General features: G+C 41.1%; 1 protein-coding gene across 1 annotated transcript in view; it reads right to left on the reverse strand.

The window, feature by feature from the left end:
- ADAMTS12 (ADAM metallopeptidase with thrombospondin type 1 motif 12) overlaps positions 1-18,874 on the reverse strand; it is a 172,316-nt gene that overhangs the window by 47,613 nt on the left and 105,829 nt on the right. Inside the window, exons 10-13 of the mRNA XM_074812055.1 lie at positions 17,340-17,432; positions 16,964-17,109; positions 15,959-16,128; positions 5,898-6,031 (exon numbers count right to left, since the gene is read on the reverse strand). Coding sequence (XP_074668156.1) covers positions 5,898-6,031; positions 15,959-16,128; positions 16,964-17,109; positions 17,340-17,432 — 543 coding nt within the window. The remainder of the gene's footprint in view (positions 1-5,897; positions 6,032-15,958; positions 16,129-16,963; positions 17,110-17,339; positions 17,433-18,874) is intronic.

The raw sequence follows: 18,874 nt of genomic DNA on the forward strand, positions 1-18,874 counted from the left end.
CATCTTGGCACCGAGGACATGTTTATAAGCAGTACAGAATGTTACAGAGATAAGCACACATTAAGGAGGTTTTTGCCTCCAAGCATGTAGCTATTTGACCAAAGATGGATTTAATGAAGTATTCAAAGTACACAGACGCTACTGCGATAAGTGCAGGATGCTTCTTTATCTTGCCAAGAGTTCAGATCTGACTCTTCACCTGCTACCTACAGATGCACTGCAGTTTATATTTAACGCTTCCTAAGAATTTAAAGATGTAGGTGTGTAGCTATTTTCTTAAAAAGATGCATTCTGTGGCATATTTACTGTACTATTAGTACTTTGTTAATCAACTACACACAATTAGTAAAGTCATTGTTACCAGGTTTATTATTAGACCAGAGAAGTAACCAGCCTCTCTGGGGAGTCCTGAAAGTTGCAGTTTATTTTCTCTTCTATGCATATATTCACTATTAAACAGAAAGTTGAGGAAAATCTGGAAATGGAACCCTTGCACATCATGTTCTGCTATTATAAAATATTATTAATGAGGGTTTTGGAGCTTCTCTTTTGAACTACTTAAAAAAAAATTACTTGTCTTCAAATTGTCTCACTTTTGCCATATGATTTTCTGGTAGAAAATGCATGTTCTTGCAAAGATTTCTGTTCATCTTTATCTACTGTTCATGCTTGTTTGAGTGGCTGCACCCAGTAGTTTATCTAGTTCAGGCTGTCAATCAGACATCTTGAAATGAACATCACTGTGAGTACCATGTAGAGTAAAAATTCCCAAGTGCTGAACAAATTAGTCCTGAACTACTGCACTGGCACTAGCAAATGAATCCGGTAGCAACACCACAGTATCATCACTTTCCTGCCTTTGGGGTGCCAATTAATGTCTCTGTGTGGGCCGTACTCTGTATCAGCTCAGCCAGAATCAGCTCAGATCTTTAACACTTGGCTATACATTTCCTTTAGCAACACATGCATGGCATCAAAATACATCACTATGACATGAAGGGAATCCCTTTGTCCCCTTCAGTTATAACCACAGAAGCTTGTATTTTGTTTCTTCTCTGATATTTGAAACATAGTTTGTATCTCATCAGACATCACAGTCTTACCTATTACATGCAGCAGGGTGGGGTGCAGGGATCCACGAGGATGAGGCACTGCAGTCAACTGTGGCAGGGCAGCCAATTTACTGTGCCACAGTAAATAAAGTTTTCATTTTATTCTCTAGCTCTGGGGTGCTGCTGGTGGTGCAATGACCTTCATATCTAGCAGCAGGGCCTCATCTTATAAGGCCATTAATGACCATCACAAAGTGTGTATTCTGTGTCATAATAAACAGCTCCAGCAGTCATTCAAAGTACATTTATATGAACTTTAATTTCCAGGCCATATTTTACTCTCCTGCTCTAGTGAATATCACATTATTTTTGTCATCCATTAGATTAATTCCTGGATTCTTCCTCCTCCCTTTTACTTGCCTTCCTCATTCTTCTGATTCTTCTCAATATGCAGTAGCCACATTTTCTAAAACTGCCTTAAATAATGTACCTCAAATTTCTGCTTGTTAAAAGAGATCTAGAGACTAAATGCAGGTTATAAAACAAGAAGAAAATCAGCAGCAATTAGGGACTGTTCTTTTGCACATGTATGTCCTTGTGCACCTGCTGTCAATGAAACATGCTATGCTACAGCAACCACTGTGTGCCATAGCATGTGCAGCACAAATTAGCATCTATCTATGCAGCCCTTTGCCATTGCCCCATTCAACAAGAGCCTTTTTAATGCACCTGAGACTAGCTTTATTTCTGGTTCCAGCACACAGCGCAGAGGCAGAAATAATGGCCTGAATTTCCTGGCTGCTCTACACGAAGGAGAAACAATTTCTTTCCTGCTGCTCAGTGACTAAGGGGAAAACAGCCAGAGATATTACCCTTTTGCCACTTCCAGAGGGAGAAACTTTTGTGACAGATTGGCAGCGGGGGGGCAGATAACAAAAAGTCCTTGCTGCCACTGAAGGGTACAGCCTGGTTGTACTGCCTGGGTATCAGTTACGTGGATGCTACATTGTGCTTTTAAGCTCTTCCTTCCGTTTGTCTCCCCCACTGGTCTCCAAATAAAGAAATCATGTTCATGTCATGTTGGCCATGACATTATCTTGAATGATTAGAAATGTGTCCTGATGTGCCTGTTTCTCTTATAATTAGTCTAGATGGGTCTGAATCAATGTCCTGTTGGGGTAGCAGTGGGAGGAGATTGAACCATAGTGAGAGGTAGTGAAGCTGCTACAAAAAGTCTGAGATGTGTAAGCTGCTTTTCAGCAAAAGAAAAAACCCATTTTCCCCCCTAGTACTACATAGCTGTGTAATTCTCCAATACAATGTTAGTCTCTCAACATAACACTTGTGAATTACCACAGAGAACAGTTCACAGATTTGCATGACTGATGGTCACTTAAGCCTATTAAAATTTTGTTCAAAGATGAATGCTTGCTAGGAAACAGCAGAGATGCCAGGTACTCTACCCTCAGTGTCTGCACACTCTCAGTGCATACACCATGTAACCTTTCACTTTTAGATGATGCCATGGCTTGTATTTAACCAAACTCCTCAGTCATGTATATGTCAGTGCTCAAACAACATACTCTGGCAGTAGTATCTTTGCTCTTAACACTGAGGGAGTGATTGACTGCTCTAATAAGAATTAGAGTGCACTTGTGATGTATAATTTAAACACAGGAAGATAGGATATGTGCTTTAAAGATCTTCTTAATAAACAGAAAAAAGTGGCACTCAAAGGATAAGTGCAGAGCAACATGGTTAAATAGCAAACTAGTCATGGTATATCTTGATGATTTGAGATTAAATTACTGACAGATCTTGTTGACTCCCTCCACTCAAAGCTGTTTATAAGTCAGATATCAAGACAGGAGGGGGTCTAAAAAGGTACATGAAGAAAGGCCAGGCTAGGTGTAGACACAATAAAAGGATTAAGGAGACTGCATCTCTCATCTACTTATTAGCACCATGTGGAACAAAACATGGTTGCAACTGCAGGTATGTAGCTTTGAGATCCCCCTTTGCAGTCACTTGTTTCAGCACTGAGTGATTTAACAGCATTACATGTGTTCAGGGAACCCCTCTTCTGTATAAGGACAAAGTTGAGAGAGGACCCAGCTATTTTTATACACCAGGCCCTCAAATGAGTTAACAATTCTAGCTTATCTTTGAATTGATGAGGAAAGTTCCAAAGAAATACCATTCCAACAACACCTCACTGGTAAGGCTTCCTTCTGCACTGAGACATAAACACCACTTCTGAAAAATTAGGACACATATATTGGACCGATTGCAAGGATCAAGTGAATCAGTGCTAGTGTCTGTCCATACTGACTTCCCACTCGAAGATGCACATTATGGCTTTGCCATGGGGGCTAGGAAAGCATCTAGTATACCTCAGGTAGCTAAAATCAGACATCTCAATCCACATTTAGCCATCAAGGTAAGACCAATTTCTCTGATTGCTCTGAACAAAACCATGGCAAACTGCAAAATCAGACTGAAATCAGATGAATTTAGGAGACTGAATTATTGATTGAATCTATCTATATGTTTTGACATACCCACCAGGAAAAGTCTGAACGTGGTTGTTAAAAAACAGCTGCTCTACACACCAATCACATCTGAGTGCTATGGACAGTGGATCTAATGTGCAACATCTCACCATTTTAACTTTTTGCTCCATTTCAGACCTAAAAGAAGAGTTATTTTAGTACTCAGAACAAATGTGCTTTTGCAAGATATAGTACTGAAAGCCAGAACAGGGCTTTAACAGACATCACCACTAATTTTGTGAACTTTTTCACATCTTTAGCAACATGTTGCTACAGGAGTACAAGAATGATGTACCAGACTAATTATATTAAATTCACTTCCAGATTTATTCACCATGACTGTAATGTATGTGTTAGTGTTTAACTAGCTGGACTAAAATACTAGTGAATTATACAGAGATATTTGAAAAAGCTTCTAGTGTTATGCTAGGTACCTATTTCAGATAAAAGCACACTGTCTTTCAGAGATGTGAGCTATCTGGGTTACCTATTCATCATTTGGATTCACTTGTGGCAGCTGCATGATTATGTTGTTCACTCTGTGATTCTGACTCCAACTAAACCTGTTTGTCAGAAGATGTGAAGCAGTAGTCAACATGTGAAATGCTGAGAAAACTGTATTTATGATAGGACCAATACTTTGAAGGAAATTTTTTTAGAAAGACCCTGAGTCCCCAGCACTATTAATGCTGAAGTATATCTAGTATCTACAAACTGCAATTAGAACTAGCTTTCCTTTCACCTCTGATCTATCACTTCTGATGAATTAAGTTTTGCTAGTTCTAAAAGAGGTATAAATTTAAACTGTCACAGGCAAGGTTCAATACAGAAAGCATATGGAAACTAAAATTAACCATAACAATCTCAGTCTCTCTGGGCTGGAAATCAGAAAATTAAAGTGTAACATCACCAAGACAGCCTTCTGAGTTTAGCCTTGGCCTCTTCCAAGTGAAGGTCAAAAGCGCTGATATGGTATATAACATTTACTACACATTTCAGTATGCTAAAGATGTGTTCCTATCCAGCTTGAACTGCTCAAGGCCAGGTCAGATCTTCTACCATCATAGTTAAAAGGACTATTCTGGCTCTTAGCAAAGTCAAGCAGGATCTCTTCACTGTGAATTTGAGCAGGTTCTTGGTAACTCCCTTTTCCAAATGCATGTCCTGGAAGGAAAGCTTAAAACAAAACTTTTATTACTGCTCTCTGAAGCACTGGCATTCTACTAAAAGTAGGAAGTCTTCAGAGAGGGTATACTAAAGACCTATTAAAAATCTGGAGATTCCATCACTAGAAGTCTTTAAGAAAAGACTGTGAAAAATGTCAAAAAAGGAACATGATTCTGTAAAGGGATGAAACAGTTGGCTTCTAGTTACATTTTTGTATGATTTAATGACTTAGGACATACAATCCCAAGCTCCCTACAGTAAACTAATGTAGTTTCCACAAGACACCAAGTTCTGCTTTTGTTTCCAAATATGCAAAAAAAAAAAAAAAAAAGGCAAAAAAGCTATCCTGTACCTTCAAGGGGGTACAGGATGCCAATCCCCAGTTTGAAGAAATAAACCAATTTGTAAATACATCCCCTACAAGTAAAGTACTCATTTTATTTATGAGAAATTCATTAAAACCAATGCTAAGACTGTGGGCGTTACAGCATTTACAGAACACATCTTCAAATGGCACAAACACACACAACATCCTGGAAACCTACTATCAACATGCAGAATATGCAGAGAACTTTATACTTATTCTTCGATAAACAAAACATTATTGAACCATATACTCTGTGTTTGCCTGTTATCTCATTGTACAGCTTTATTCAATTTACTGTTGTAAACTAAAATAATTTTTACTGCCCTCAAGTCCAAACATCTCACCCTATTACAAGTTAGTTCAGAACTGCTACCTAATGTGTAACGTTAAACTGCATTTTCATTAAAAAAACAAGAGTGGTGACCCCAATTACAATCCTAAAGCTAAAATCCTTTGTGAAAATATCTCATCAGAAACAAACACATTTTCTTAAATTGATGTTTTAAAATAATGGAAGAAGAGAGGAGTTAAAAGGTACCAAAGTAATTACCACTCAGTCTAATAGATTCATTATAAAGGATGGAAACAACTCATGTCTATTTGGAAAAGCTGTTTCTATAAACTTGTTTGCATGATCATTAAATATGTGATAAAATGGAGTACTTGGCCTTGATACTCAAAAAAAAAAGTGTTAAACACTTTCCCATAATTTTATAAAATAAAATTGTAGAGAAAGAAACATGCAAACATACCCAATACCTTACACATGCCATTAATACAGATATCTCGGCTGTGCCTTCCTTCAAAGCAAGGAGTACCATCAGTAACTGCATCAAGCATCTTCTCTGAAAAATGGCCATCTATTGGGCGACAGTGGAGCTCACAGGGGTTTGCTGAAAGGAAAACAAAGACACTTTCTCCGAAAATACTTCAGCAGGACATTGAAGTATAATGCACAGGGAATGACAGTATGTTTTTACTGCACCATCCACTTACTTTTCCTGGCATTTCACAGAAATGGCCTAATTAGAAGCAGTTAGCAGAGCCAGGGTTGTACTGCTAACAGAGTGACATAGGCCTGATAAATGTCACTTGTGGACTTCTAGGAAGCAGCTGGAGGCTGGTGCCCTCTCACCTCCACGTTCTCCATTGCTGGCACATTAACAGCCAGCTTGCTGAGTCAAGCAGTAATGAGGCTGTCAGCTGTGATGAAGAAAGGGATGGCAAACCAGCAAAACCAACTGTCATTAGTGAGGGGAAAGGAGCAACCTGGGGGTGAGATTGCCAAGGACACTGACAAGCAACAATTTTCCATTAGCTGATGACTAAGATTTCAGAGATAATTTATAACTACTTATCACTGCTGCCAGCCTCTCTTAGAGAGCGGTCAAATGTTTGCTTCTGATCTTCTGCATGTCAGTAAAGTGTCACATCACTGCTTATTTTCAGCTATCTGTGGGCACTTAATAAATCATTTCAAATACTGGACCTTCTTCCTGCTTGGCAACTTATGAAATGGGGATAACATCGGTGGGTCAGACAGACCCAGGCTGCTCTTGGATAGGTGTGCACAGAAGCAACAGTGAAGAGATAAGCTGTGGCCAGAGCAATCAGTGGGTCTCTGAAACAAGATTTTCTGCAATGGACCAGCCTTAGTCTATTCCATCCATGGGGTAAGAAGAGCCAAACACACAGTGCCCTGCCTCACAGACACTGGCCCTTGGGAATGGCAATTTTGAAACTAGGCTTTGGAGAGTCAAAGGACACAAATTTGGTAAGTTGTGTACACAGAAGATGAATTAGAACTGAAACCAGGGTCAAAGCAAAGACAGATATAATCCCTTCCCTTATATTAATTCCTGGAAACCCTCCAGCAAAGCCAGAGCTATCTGACCAAAAAAAAAAAAATCATCCACTGTCGTATCAATGAGGGACAGTAACAGAGGAGCTGTCTTCTGGTTTTGGTCTATCCCAAGATCCCGGTCTAGCCAGGTGGTAAAGCAATTTGTTCATGCTCATCAAGCTGAAATGCTTTGCTGAGGAAAGCAGTGGGCCTTAAAACCGCCAGTCAGCAAGGACTTCAAGGCACCATTATTAAGCCATTTTAATACAATATCCCAGTGTGCTGCAGATGCCTCTGCTGAGTGACAGTTTCATCCTGTGCCTGACAGAGCTGACAAAAGCTTCTCCCTTGGTCTCAGAGGAATGCAGGGTAACTATACGTCTTCTACACCCTGGCTAATACATTTCTTTCTCCCTCTTCCTCCCCTTCCTCCTTTGTTGTCCTGGCTTGTGTCATACAAAGAACTGTGTTTAAAATTAGAGGAATTTCTATCAACAAGTGAAATTCAAACATTTGGTAATGCAAAGAAACTAAATAACTTCCTACAAAAGGGTTCAGTAATTTGAAAGGGGAAATTTGCTCTCATTGCTCTGGCTTGTACAGCATCAACATATACACACCAGGCAGGGATCAAAAGTGACAGCAGCTCCTGCCCGCAAAGTACTTGCAGATCAAGGACTGAATCCTACACAACCTGAGCTTTAAAACTATGAATCTCATTCACGTAAACAGGATCTCTGCAGAACTGGGATACAAAAAATAAAAAAAAAGGTATACTAAAGGAAATCCAAAATCTTAATGAGGAGTTTCGTGTTTTCCCTCTTCTCGGTAGAGCTAAAATGGCATCTTAGACTGACAACAATGTTGTGCTCGTGGCTTCTCAAAGATGTCCTTGTAAAGGGCAACAGAGTGATTAGAGGCAGAGGACACACATGGACTAAGGTTATAAAACTGGTGGAATTTATAGAATCATATCATAGAATCACAGAATGGTTTGGGTTGGAAGGAACCTTAAAGATCATCTAGTTCCAACCCCCCTGCATGGGCAGGGACACCTTCCACTAGACCAGGTTGCTCAAAGCCCCGTCCAACCTGGCCTTGAACACTGCCAGGGAGGGGGCAGCCACAGCTTCTCTGGGCAACCTGTGCCAGTGTCTCATCACCCTCACAGTGAAGAATTTTTTCCTTACATCTAATTAAATCTACCCTCTTTCGGTTTAAAACCATTGTCCCTCATCCTATCCCTACACTCCCTGATAAAGAGTCCCTCTCCATCGTTCCTGTAGCCCCTTTAAGTACTGGAAGGCCACTATAAGGTCTCCCCAGAGCCTTCTCTTCTCCAGGCTGAACAACCCCAACTCTCTCAGCCTGTCCTCACAGGGCTGGTGCTCCAGCCCCCTGATCATCTTTGTGGCCTCTGCTGGACTCACTTGACCTGTCCAGGTCCCTCTGGATGGCACATCCCTTCCCTCCAGTGTGTCGACCGCACCACACAGCTTGGTGTTGTTGGCAAACTTGCTGAGGGTGCACTCGATCCCACTGTCCACGTTGCCAACAAAGATGTAAAACAGGGCCAGTCCCAACAGTGACTCCTGAAGAACACCACTCATCACTGCTCTCCACTCGGACATCGAGCTGTTAACTGAAACTCTTTCGAGTGCGACCATCCAGCCCATTCCTTATCCACTGAGTGGTCCATCTGTCAAATCCATGTCTCTCCAATTTAAAGACAAGGATGTCATGTGGGACACTGTCAAATGCTTTGCACAATTCCAGTAAATGACATCAGTTGCTCTTCCCTTATCCATCAGCACTGCAACCCTGTTGTAGAAGGCCACCGAATTTGACAGGCACAATCTGTCCTTAGTGAACGTGATGTGAGTCATTTGCAAGAACATCAACAGAAATGGAGTTACAAAAGAGTGTGAGGCAAGAACATGAAGTCTGTAATCCTTATCAACTCTCAGGCCCTCTGTGAAAACTGCCAGCCATAACATCCATCGGTTGTTCTGATAAGAGCTGTCATGATAAGCGACACAAGTAATTTTACTTCTATCTGCAGAAATTTTTTTCTGCCCATGGGGCTAATTTGATTCCTCTAAATTTCGTTTCCTTGCTTACCTTCTCAATTTTTTAAACACAAAGCATAATACCCTTATAGAAAGGAGAATCCCAGAATTCCAGCTAGTCTGTTACTTGCTCAGAATTGATCCTGAAGGACACAGATTTTGCATAAAGACATTTCAGCTTTTACACTGTTCGTAACGAAATACATAGAGCAGCAGTTTGATATCCATACCTCCTCCCTAGCTGTGTGTTGACACAACAAGCAAGACAATATCCAATTTCATTTCAGAAATCACTGAGCAAGAAAAAGCAGGCAGTGCTGACTGTTGACATATTCCTGTCATAACTGATGCTCTAAGTATATAACTCAGAAAAAGTTTGTAGTGAAAGATAACTCCCTTATTAAGCCTAAGTAAAAAGTAAAAATAAGTAACAAGCAAACTTTCAGACTTGCAGAAGTCCATGATTCAAAGAAGGGCTTTCTATGCGTTAAAGCTTTCCTGGTTTTTCTAATTGTAGTAACTGATCTAAAATTAGATCCTACCTGTACCCACAAATTTTGTATTGCTTTTCTTCCTATCGGTTTATACTGAGCCCCACTGGAACTGAGAGGACATTGCTCCCTCCCCCCAACTCAGTCCTATCCAGTATTTATACTCCTGCCATCATTCTTCAAGTTATTTTGATATTTCATCTGCACAGAAGGCTGGTTAGGGAACCACTGAGGAAATATTCCTAGCACTGTATTAGCCATTCATTTTCTAAAATTATTTACTTATCTGTCATTACTATTTTTTTACAGCTGAACTCAGAGACCTGGCAAAAGATCAGGGCTCCATTATTCTAGGACTGTAAATAAACCATACCAGAATCAGCCACTGTCCTCAAAAAGTCTAACATTTTAAACACAAAATAGATACAGATGTAGAAAGTACTTTTATCTCCTATTTTCAGATAGAGAACTGACACACAAGGAAAATAAATACATTTCCCAAAATGATGGATGAACTTGAAAGCAAAGACAGGCATAGAATTTAGATTCTCTAAATCTGATTTCAGTCCTGAAAATCTAAACAGATCAATATGAACATTAGGGTTGCTCAGAAGGAATTCACTAAAGCAGCTGGGTTAGGTTCAGTTACTTCAGCATTAGTTCATGATGAGACTTTAACAAAAACGATGTAATCTTAGTAACTTTTAGGCCAAAATATACAGAAATTCTTGCAATCCAGCATATGCATGGAATACTAGACCCAGTCTGTGAACACTTAGTAATGAGCATGCTCTCACACAATCTTTGTTCATAAAAAGCACACTGAGTTCCTTTGAACAGAGCTGACTTCTGCCTTGGTAAAGCCTACACGGTTTTACCCATCCTTCCATACCAAAGTAGGATCAAAGCCCTGTAGGATCAAAGTAGGATCAATGCTCCTGCTTAGACTGTATTTACATCAACAATGATAATACTCATTCCTCAAACTCTCTAGGTAACCTGCTGTAATGTTTAACTACCCATATGGCCAAGAAGATTCCATAATGTGTAACCTAAAAGTTCCCTTGTGCTGTTTTGGCTGCTTGTTCAACCTTTCATGGACATGAAGAACTGCTGGATCCAGCTGTCTCTGGGGATTCCTGTACTGCTTGAGTCGAGAGGATGGGAAGTTGCAGTATGAAGTACAGTGACAGAAAACTTGATGCCAAATCCCAGTTTGAAAGCAGAAGAGCTACATTCAAACTGAGCTGATAAGACCACAGGGTCCTGCTCTTCAAAGTCAGTTAACAAGGGCACACATCTGTGTGGATCTTGACAGCTTCTTCCAGACCTGAGCCATGCAGTCTTGCTAGCCTCTATCTCTAATAGCTCAGGGATATGTATGCTATATACTAAGGAGAAATTATCTTCCAAGTACTAGGCATTTAACCCACTCCATCTTCTTTTTCTAGAGCAAAACTTTTTTCACAACCCTTCCCATAAACTATGTTTTCCAAATCATTTGACTTCCACGTTGCTCTCCTGTAAACCTCCTCCAGTTTGGCTGCATCCCTCTGGCAGTGCATTACTCCTAGCTGGACATAAGATTTTAGTTGAGGTGTCACCAACACTCAGCAGCCTAGAAAAATTACATCCTGTTTTTTATCCATAGTGCCCATATTCTGCACCAAAATTACACTGATGTGGCTTGTCAATAGGGACAAGATCAATCCTCGAATACATAGAAGAAATCCAGATGTAATGGAAACCCAAGCCACAGAGCTCCCATAAGCTCCCAGTGACTTATTTGGAATCAGAATGGGACTGAGGAAGCAAGCCAGCAAAGTTGAGTAAAAATCCTAAAATTCAGGCATATAATTTTTTTCCCCTGTGTATATTATAACAGAGTTCAGATTCACCAAGTGTAAACAGAACAACATGAAGATAACTAGAAAGGAACATATTCCCTTCCCAATTTAAATTTCTTGCCCTTGCAGCTTACTCCCACGAGTTCACATGCAGGAAGGATCCAGCTTAACCTGACTGAGAAGGATGTGATTAATGTGTCTGCCAGCAGAAGATAAGGCTTCATTTTTTTCCTACTTTACAAGGCAGGAAAGAGGTGGGCCTCTTCAAACACTCAACTCTGCAAGAACTCAAAACTGGATGAGGAAATCCAAATCAAAGAAAATTAGAAAAGACAATGACCAAACATGGACAAAACAGGGGAAAAAAGCTGAGGTGGAGCTACTTTAGCACTTTAACCAAACTTGGAACTCCAAAGGAAAGTTTAATTTTAAAGCAGTGGCAGCAGAAACATTATCTCATGCTGTTAGCTCAGTCCCTGTGACTGTATCAGTACAAATCTTACTTGATAGACAGACATATTTTGGAAGAAATATGGAATTTAAAACACTTTAGCAACATAACCCCTATCTGCCAGTACATGAGATGATCCTAGCACTGATTGAGAAAATACAGGTATTTATATGCTTCAGTGTAGAACTCATACTTACTACATGGAAGTTAAGCCCTGAGAAGCTATCAGATTCAGATAAATGTAATTTGTCAAAAGGTACGAAATCAGTAAATAAATGTGGGGTCAGCCTGATGGCAAGACAAGTAGATTAGCACCGAAGTCTGACTAAAGTGTTGAAGTAGGGGCCTAGGTCATGAGAACAATTCAGAAAATATCCTGGTCAGAGCTGCTGGACGCTTTAGCCACCCTTGAACCTGAAGTCCCCATCATGTTGAGACTCCCAGGATACCCAGGTGCTCCAGTGTGAGCACATGGGTTTCTGTGCTCCAGGGCAAATCCACTATAGGACTATGCAAGTTCCCCAACAGGCCCAAACTCATTTAAAACAGAAGGGAAAAATCTCAGTTGAAATATTAAACATAGTTAGTCCAGGTAACAGCGAGATGTAATTCACTGCTTTTCTGCTATGTTACTTGTTAAAGCTGCTTGTTGCATCTCACCTTTTATTAAATCATAAGCTATTCAAAAAAGAGTCTTTGTCCTCCTGTGAAGGTACAATTTACACAAGAGAAAAGGACACAATGACAGTGTTTAATTATGTGACATTCATTAGAACTTATGTAAGCTATGAAATTAAAGCCAGGAGAGGGAATTGTTACCATCTAGATCACTTACTGTTTTTCCAGCAGGATGAAGGAACTAAAGAAGTCTAAAATGTCACAAAATGGCTAGCTCAGGGTTTCATCTCCTCAACTAGACACTTCCACACAAAAACTGTTACATGCACTGAGGGTTGGGGAAAGCTTCATGATACCTTCTTTTCCCTGAATATCCCATGGACAGCACACGAGGATTCAAAATGTCTGATAATAAAACACAAATCAAAGCCTTCTTGGCAGCAAGCTAAAGTAGTAACAGAGTGCTGTGAAAAGTTTTTGAAACTGGATTACACCAGTTAAGGGGAAAAGTAAGGGAAGCTGGTGTAAACTGACAAAGGTTGGTATATATGTGGTGGACATGGTGATTAACTCTCCAGAGATCTGAAACATCAGCTCTTTTTTGTGTGAGATTTAGAAGAGGCTTTTGTTTTGCTTTTGTTTAAAGTCTTTGTTTGTTTAGGACAAACACAAGAAAGGTTCAAACTGCTCCATCTCACAGAAAGCGCACTGTTTTGTGAATCTATTTGAAGCTATCTTGCCCAGGATACCTTTAGCAACCAATGGAAGATGAAAGAAAACATAAAACTGAGATGTGAGGAAACCCCTTAGATCTAAGCACCAGGAGAGCAGTGACAAGTGGCATTCCTCAGGGGTCAGTGTTGGGACTGGCCCTGTTTTACATCTTGATCAGCAACATGGACAGTGGGATTGAGTGCACCCTCAGCAAGTTTGCCAACAACACCAAGCTGTGGGGTGCAGTCAACACAGTGGAGGGAAGGGATGTGCCATCAGACGGACCTGGACAGGCTGGAGAAGTGGGCCTGTGTGAACCTCATGAAGTTCAGCAAGGCCAAGTGCAAGGTCTTGCACATAGGTCAGGGCAATCCCCAGAATCAATACAGGCTGAGGGATGAAGAGACTGAGAGCAGCCCTGCAGAGAAGGACTTGGGAGTATTGGTCGATGGAAAACTAACTGAGCCAGCCATGTGTGCTCACAGGCCAGAAAGTCAACTGTATCCTGGGCTGCATCAAGAGAAGTGTGGCCAGCAGTTCGAGGGAGGGGATTCTCCTCCTCTGCTCTGCTCTCCTGAGACCCCACCTGCAGTGCTGTGTCCAGCTCTGGGGCCACCAGCATAAGAAAGACATGGACCTGCTTGAGCAGGTCCGGCAGAGGCCACAAAGATGATCAGGGAGCTGGAGCACCACCCCTGTGAGGACAGGCTGAGAGAGTTGGGGTTGTTCAGCCTGGAGAAGAGAAGGCTCTGGGGAGACATTGTTGTAGCCTATGAGGGAGGGACTCGTTCATAAGGGAGTATAGCGATAGGATGAGGGACAATGGTTTTAAACTGAAAGAGGGTAGATTTAATTAGATGTAAGGAAAAAATTCTTCACTGTGAGGGTGGTGAGACACTGGAACAGGTTGCCCAGAGAAGCTGTGGCTGCCCCCTCCCTGGCAGTGTTCAAGGCCAGGTTGGACGGGGCTTTGAGCAACCTGGTCTAGTGGAAGGTGTCCCTGCCCATGGCAGGGGGGTTGGAACTAGATGATCTTTGAGATCCCTTCCAACCCAAACCATTCTACAGTTCTATGATTCTATGGTTCTACTTCAGTGCTGAAGGTAACACTGGCCGGATAAAACTGGAAGTAGTGTGCCCATGATAGCCACCCACCCTCAATCAAACAATGATGGAGGATCAGCACAGGATTTGGCCAACTCCCTGTCTAGATGAGTATTCTCAGGAGAGCCTGCCTAGCTGAGGAAGCCAGAATTTTTGTAAGTTAGAGTAAGAAAACACTTCAAATGCTGTTAATGGTATGTAAGATTGAAGCTGTAAACATTAAGGACCTCACAGGTCATGAGGGAGATATCTAAGTCTAGGCTGTCAAGAAAACAGGTGAAAACAGTCAAAAAGCTTTTTAAGCCATAGAAAAAAATATTCGCTTGGTATTTGAAGGCTTTTGCAAAAGGTCACTGAAACCCAGGATGTTCCAGATGAAATATATCAGGCTCAACAACCCAGCATTTTAAGAATAAGTGGTTTGTCTGTAAAGCTCCAATTATCTCTATTTGAAGCATGTCATGTACCCACCGTAGGCCTGCCTTCCAGTCTGCAGGAAGCATTTGATTCATGATTCTTAATGACCTTTAAAAGCAGACCTTCTGCAACAAATGCACATGCAGAACTACCAGTTCTGTACCACTGCCCTTAGAGAGGACATGAACAGAACTGAGGCTGTACTCTGCAGTGGTACATGTGAGTAACAGAGAGGATTGGAATCCCAATTTCAGTGACAGATGACTGCAGAAAACAGCTTATGAGTTTGGCTTTGGACTAAGGCTTAGGCTGTTACCATTTACCATGGTTTGTTTTACTGGGAGTCCTGAAGAAGTCTTTTTCTATCAACCATATTTTCTTTCATGAGAAATTTTCCTGGAAGTCTGTCCAATCCAGATTCATCTTCAATGGTGTATTTATTAGATGAGATTGAAACAGTAGTTGAAATTTGGGAAACCTACTCAGAACTGCTAACAACTGTGAAAATGCAATTAAAATGCTGAAAAATACTACTGGCAAACAAAATTGAAAGTTGATTCTTAAGCTTCACTTTCCTAACTATTTTTTCATTATAAAACTTAGCTAGCTTCTACTGGATAATCTACTCCTTACATGCATACACCAAGAATCAAAGTGCATGGTAATATCTATTGCCCCTGTATTTAGTAACTAGCTGTTACAAAGCAAGTTATAAGGCAGAGGCATTGATTCTGTCTACAATACAGGGCAGTATGATACTAAACCTGTTGAGGTATTACTTGTGTGGTGGCAGGTATACTTACCATGGAGATCTGAGTTTGGAAGTAGTAAAGCCACAGTTGTGCAGCAGAATAGCTCTGCTTATTGCGTACAGTGATGCCTGCAGACTCAAACATGCAGCTCTACGCTACACTACTGTACTTCTTGGTCTGCGGTTGACACTGGAAAAGATGGTTTAGGTCTATTCCAAACAATCAGTGTAGATGTGACTTCAATAGCTTTTCTTAGTGCAGTATCTTTCCAGGAACTGGGCTACATACACTCACAGTCATTATCACTAAAGTTTTGCAAAAACATTTACGTATAGTGGAGAACCATTGCCTTTGTGTATACATAAAAGGCACACCTGCATACAGAGGCACACCAGAGTCTTTTCTCTAATTAAAAGACTCATAATTCAGTGATTTCTTGCCCTCATAGAGATTTCTCATAGGTCTGCAAATTTTACTTTTTATACAAGATACTCAAAAATTTGTAGCTTCGTACCTGTGTTATAAACGGGAACCCAGTGGTAGAATTCATTCTGGTAGGGAACTGTATCAAATTCACTGCACTGCATCTGACGAAAGGTCGGCAAGCCTTTGTGGCAAGGGCTAATATTACACATGCGATAACGTTTCCTTTCTCCAGTGCAGTAGTCTCCTCCAAACTGTGGTCTAGAAAAGGAACATTGAAACTGGGACTTGAGATTCTTTGTAAAAAATAGTTTCAAAAGAGCAATATCTTTCAGGTTCCAATGTGATAACAAGATGAATCTGAATCCTTGACAGGGTAGAAATACCGTTTACATGTTCAAGTACCCAAATATGTCAGTATGGAGCACAGAGATCTAGACAAACCCTGTATCTCAAAGAAGTGCTGGGTACATTGTTCAGCTGAACTCACAACAAATTACCTTACTAAATGAACTCCCCCAAAATACCATATTTTCCAGAATGTTTGACACTTCTTTCAGAAAAGCCAAGTGATTTCTGCTGTTAGGCACCCTCTTAGTGATTTCTGAAAAATGAGACGTAGGGTCTTTATAAACTCAGATATGTATTAGAAAATTCTGCCTTTCATTTTCTGTACCTATGAACTCATGTGTCTGAAGCTTAAACAAAACTGATGGCTAGAACAAAACATGAAAGGTCAGTCCTTGATTTCCCTCAGGAACAGACTGCTAGTTATTGTTCTTATCTGGTATTTGAGGATATTTATTTATTCATGCCAGTAGTATTAAAGCAACATTTCTATTACTTGAACAGGATTGTTTCATTTTGTGTAGAAACAAGCTCCATGGAGGGTAAGGATTAAAGAACAAGACAATGATTCTAAAAGGTGAGCCAACTGAATTTCACAAACATATGCTTGACTGGGAAGAAAAGGTGTTCAGTGTCTGTCTTGCTGTGGCACCTCGTGATAACAGCCTCATACAAAAGAGTTTCCAATGTCATAAGTACCTCAAAGATCTTGAATAAAAGGTAAAAAAAGATTGTGCACTCAGCTTACTCTGGGTTATCACATGGTCTCTCTGCGCTCTGAACTCCTGCCCCACATGTCCTTGTGCAATGGGACCAGGACGACCAAATGCCCCATCCGCCATGGATTGCTTCAGGAGTCTTGCCTACCATAATGCACTCACCAGAGAAGCACCACTGAAGAGAGAAGAGAAAGGACAAACAGCTTAAGATCATTATAGCAGGAAAATGTTACTGTGAATCATTTGTTATTTCAGTCTCAGAAGATTGAAAATTTAGGTAGACGTGTAAATGGAGATGTCACAGGATGCCCCTCTTTCACATTGAACAATGGCAGAGCTACTCATGGCTCCTCTGCTGCCCTTCTGCAGGTAGTGCAGCTTGCAGGCAGCACGGCTCACAGTCACCTTGTTTTCTCCACATCGAGTTCCATCCGCAGCTGCATCCAGTTTGGAACGGCAGGAGCCTTTCACCGAGCACCAGAGTGTTTGGCAAAGGTTCTGGAAAAGAAAGAAAACTGCAGCAGTCTGAAGCAGAGCTGAACTCCTATGGTCAAGATTTTCAAAAGTGTCCCACAGTTTTGTACATCTATTTACAAAGCCTTATAAGGGCTGTAATTTCAGAGACAGTTGTTCAGGGTTTTCCACAAGTTAGGACACACCAAGGGTCCAAATTAGGTACTCCTCATTACTGTACAAGGTGGGGCTATTTGATAGATTCACCATTTTGTATTTGTCAAGTGAATTATCTGAGTGAGTTCCAATATTCTCGTCGTGGGCTCTCAGCTACACACAGAAGAAATGGCTTTACGAAGTTTGGGCACTACTGTTTATAGCGAAGGTGAACAGAGTTTGTATTATTTTCATTTGATGAGTACTAATGAATACAATGTTCAATTTTGCATTGCTGTCTGCCTGAAAACATACAGTGAAATCAAAGAAGGTCAGAGAAGCCAGCCAGGTAAGTAAAAACACCATCATGTCTCCAAGCACAACAGCTAGGTTAATATTCATGGAGGTGCCAAAACTGGATGAGGAAAAAGAGATCAAAAAATAGGCCTCTTAAAACATGAGCCAGGCAGACAGCAAGGGAATGATCTAAAAGCAGCCCAGGCTAGCTGGGAGAGAAAAAAGCCTAGTGCACTGGGCATAGTAAGGGAACTGCTTAGTGAATGCTTGCATAAGTTACTCAGAAACTGGTACCAGTTTAATGCAGGACATTGCCAGTAAAGCACACCTTTTAACAGCTGCTGCTCCATGTGTAGTGGTCAACTCCACAGAAAGGACACAAACTCTTGAGAATCAACAAAGCTGGCAGTGCAAGAAACTTTACAGCTACCTTATAACAAGTCTTCTTCACTCCATCAGAACTATTCTCTAAAGAGTGAGGACAAACATCAAGGGCTATTCCCAACCCTCAGTTCACATGCACACCAGCTTCTCCTTTGGTTGAAACACAAAAGCCCTGCATGCTTGGGAATTCCTGTATGAGCAGGGCTTTGTGTGGAAGACCACTTCCAAGCTGGGGGTGTCAGAAAGACTGCACTCCCAACTGGAACAGCAGAAGCAAAAACCCAGGGGCTCTGGACCAGGTCTTGGCTGAAGGTGTTTGAACTGCAGCATTCGGCACTGGGAGAGGGAGCAGAGCTGGCAGCACTCACCTGTGAAGCAGGGACAGCTGTGAATGTCATCAGAGAAAGGACCTGGTAAGAAGGATCCCACCAGGATTCTCAGAGCAAGCAACATACCAGGTTTGGGAGTCAACACAGAAACAGGGTACTTACAAAACTCCAGCCCCAAAGAGCTAGCAGCAACATTTGGCCAAGTATAAAATGTAAAACTTGGCTGCTAGTTTCTGACCTGCTTCTATATAAAATAGCTAAGCTTGGGCACAGTCTGTTTTGAGAGAGTTGCCTTTTATTTACTTCATACATTGTGTGTTC

This window comes from Strix aluco, chromosome Z (assembly GCF_031877795.1).
Source record: "Strix aluco isolate bStrAlu1 chromosome Z, bStrAlu1.hap1, whole genome shotgun sequence".
Lineage (NCBI taxonomy): Eukaryota > Metazoa > Chordata > Aves > Strigiformes > Strigidae > Strix > Strix aluco.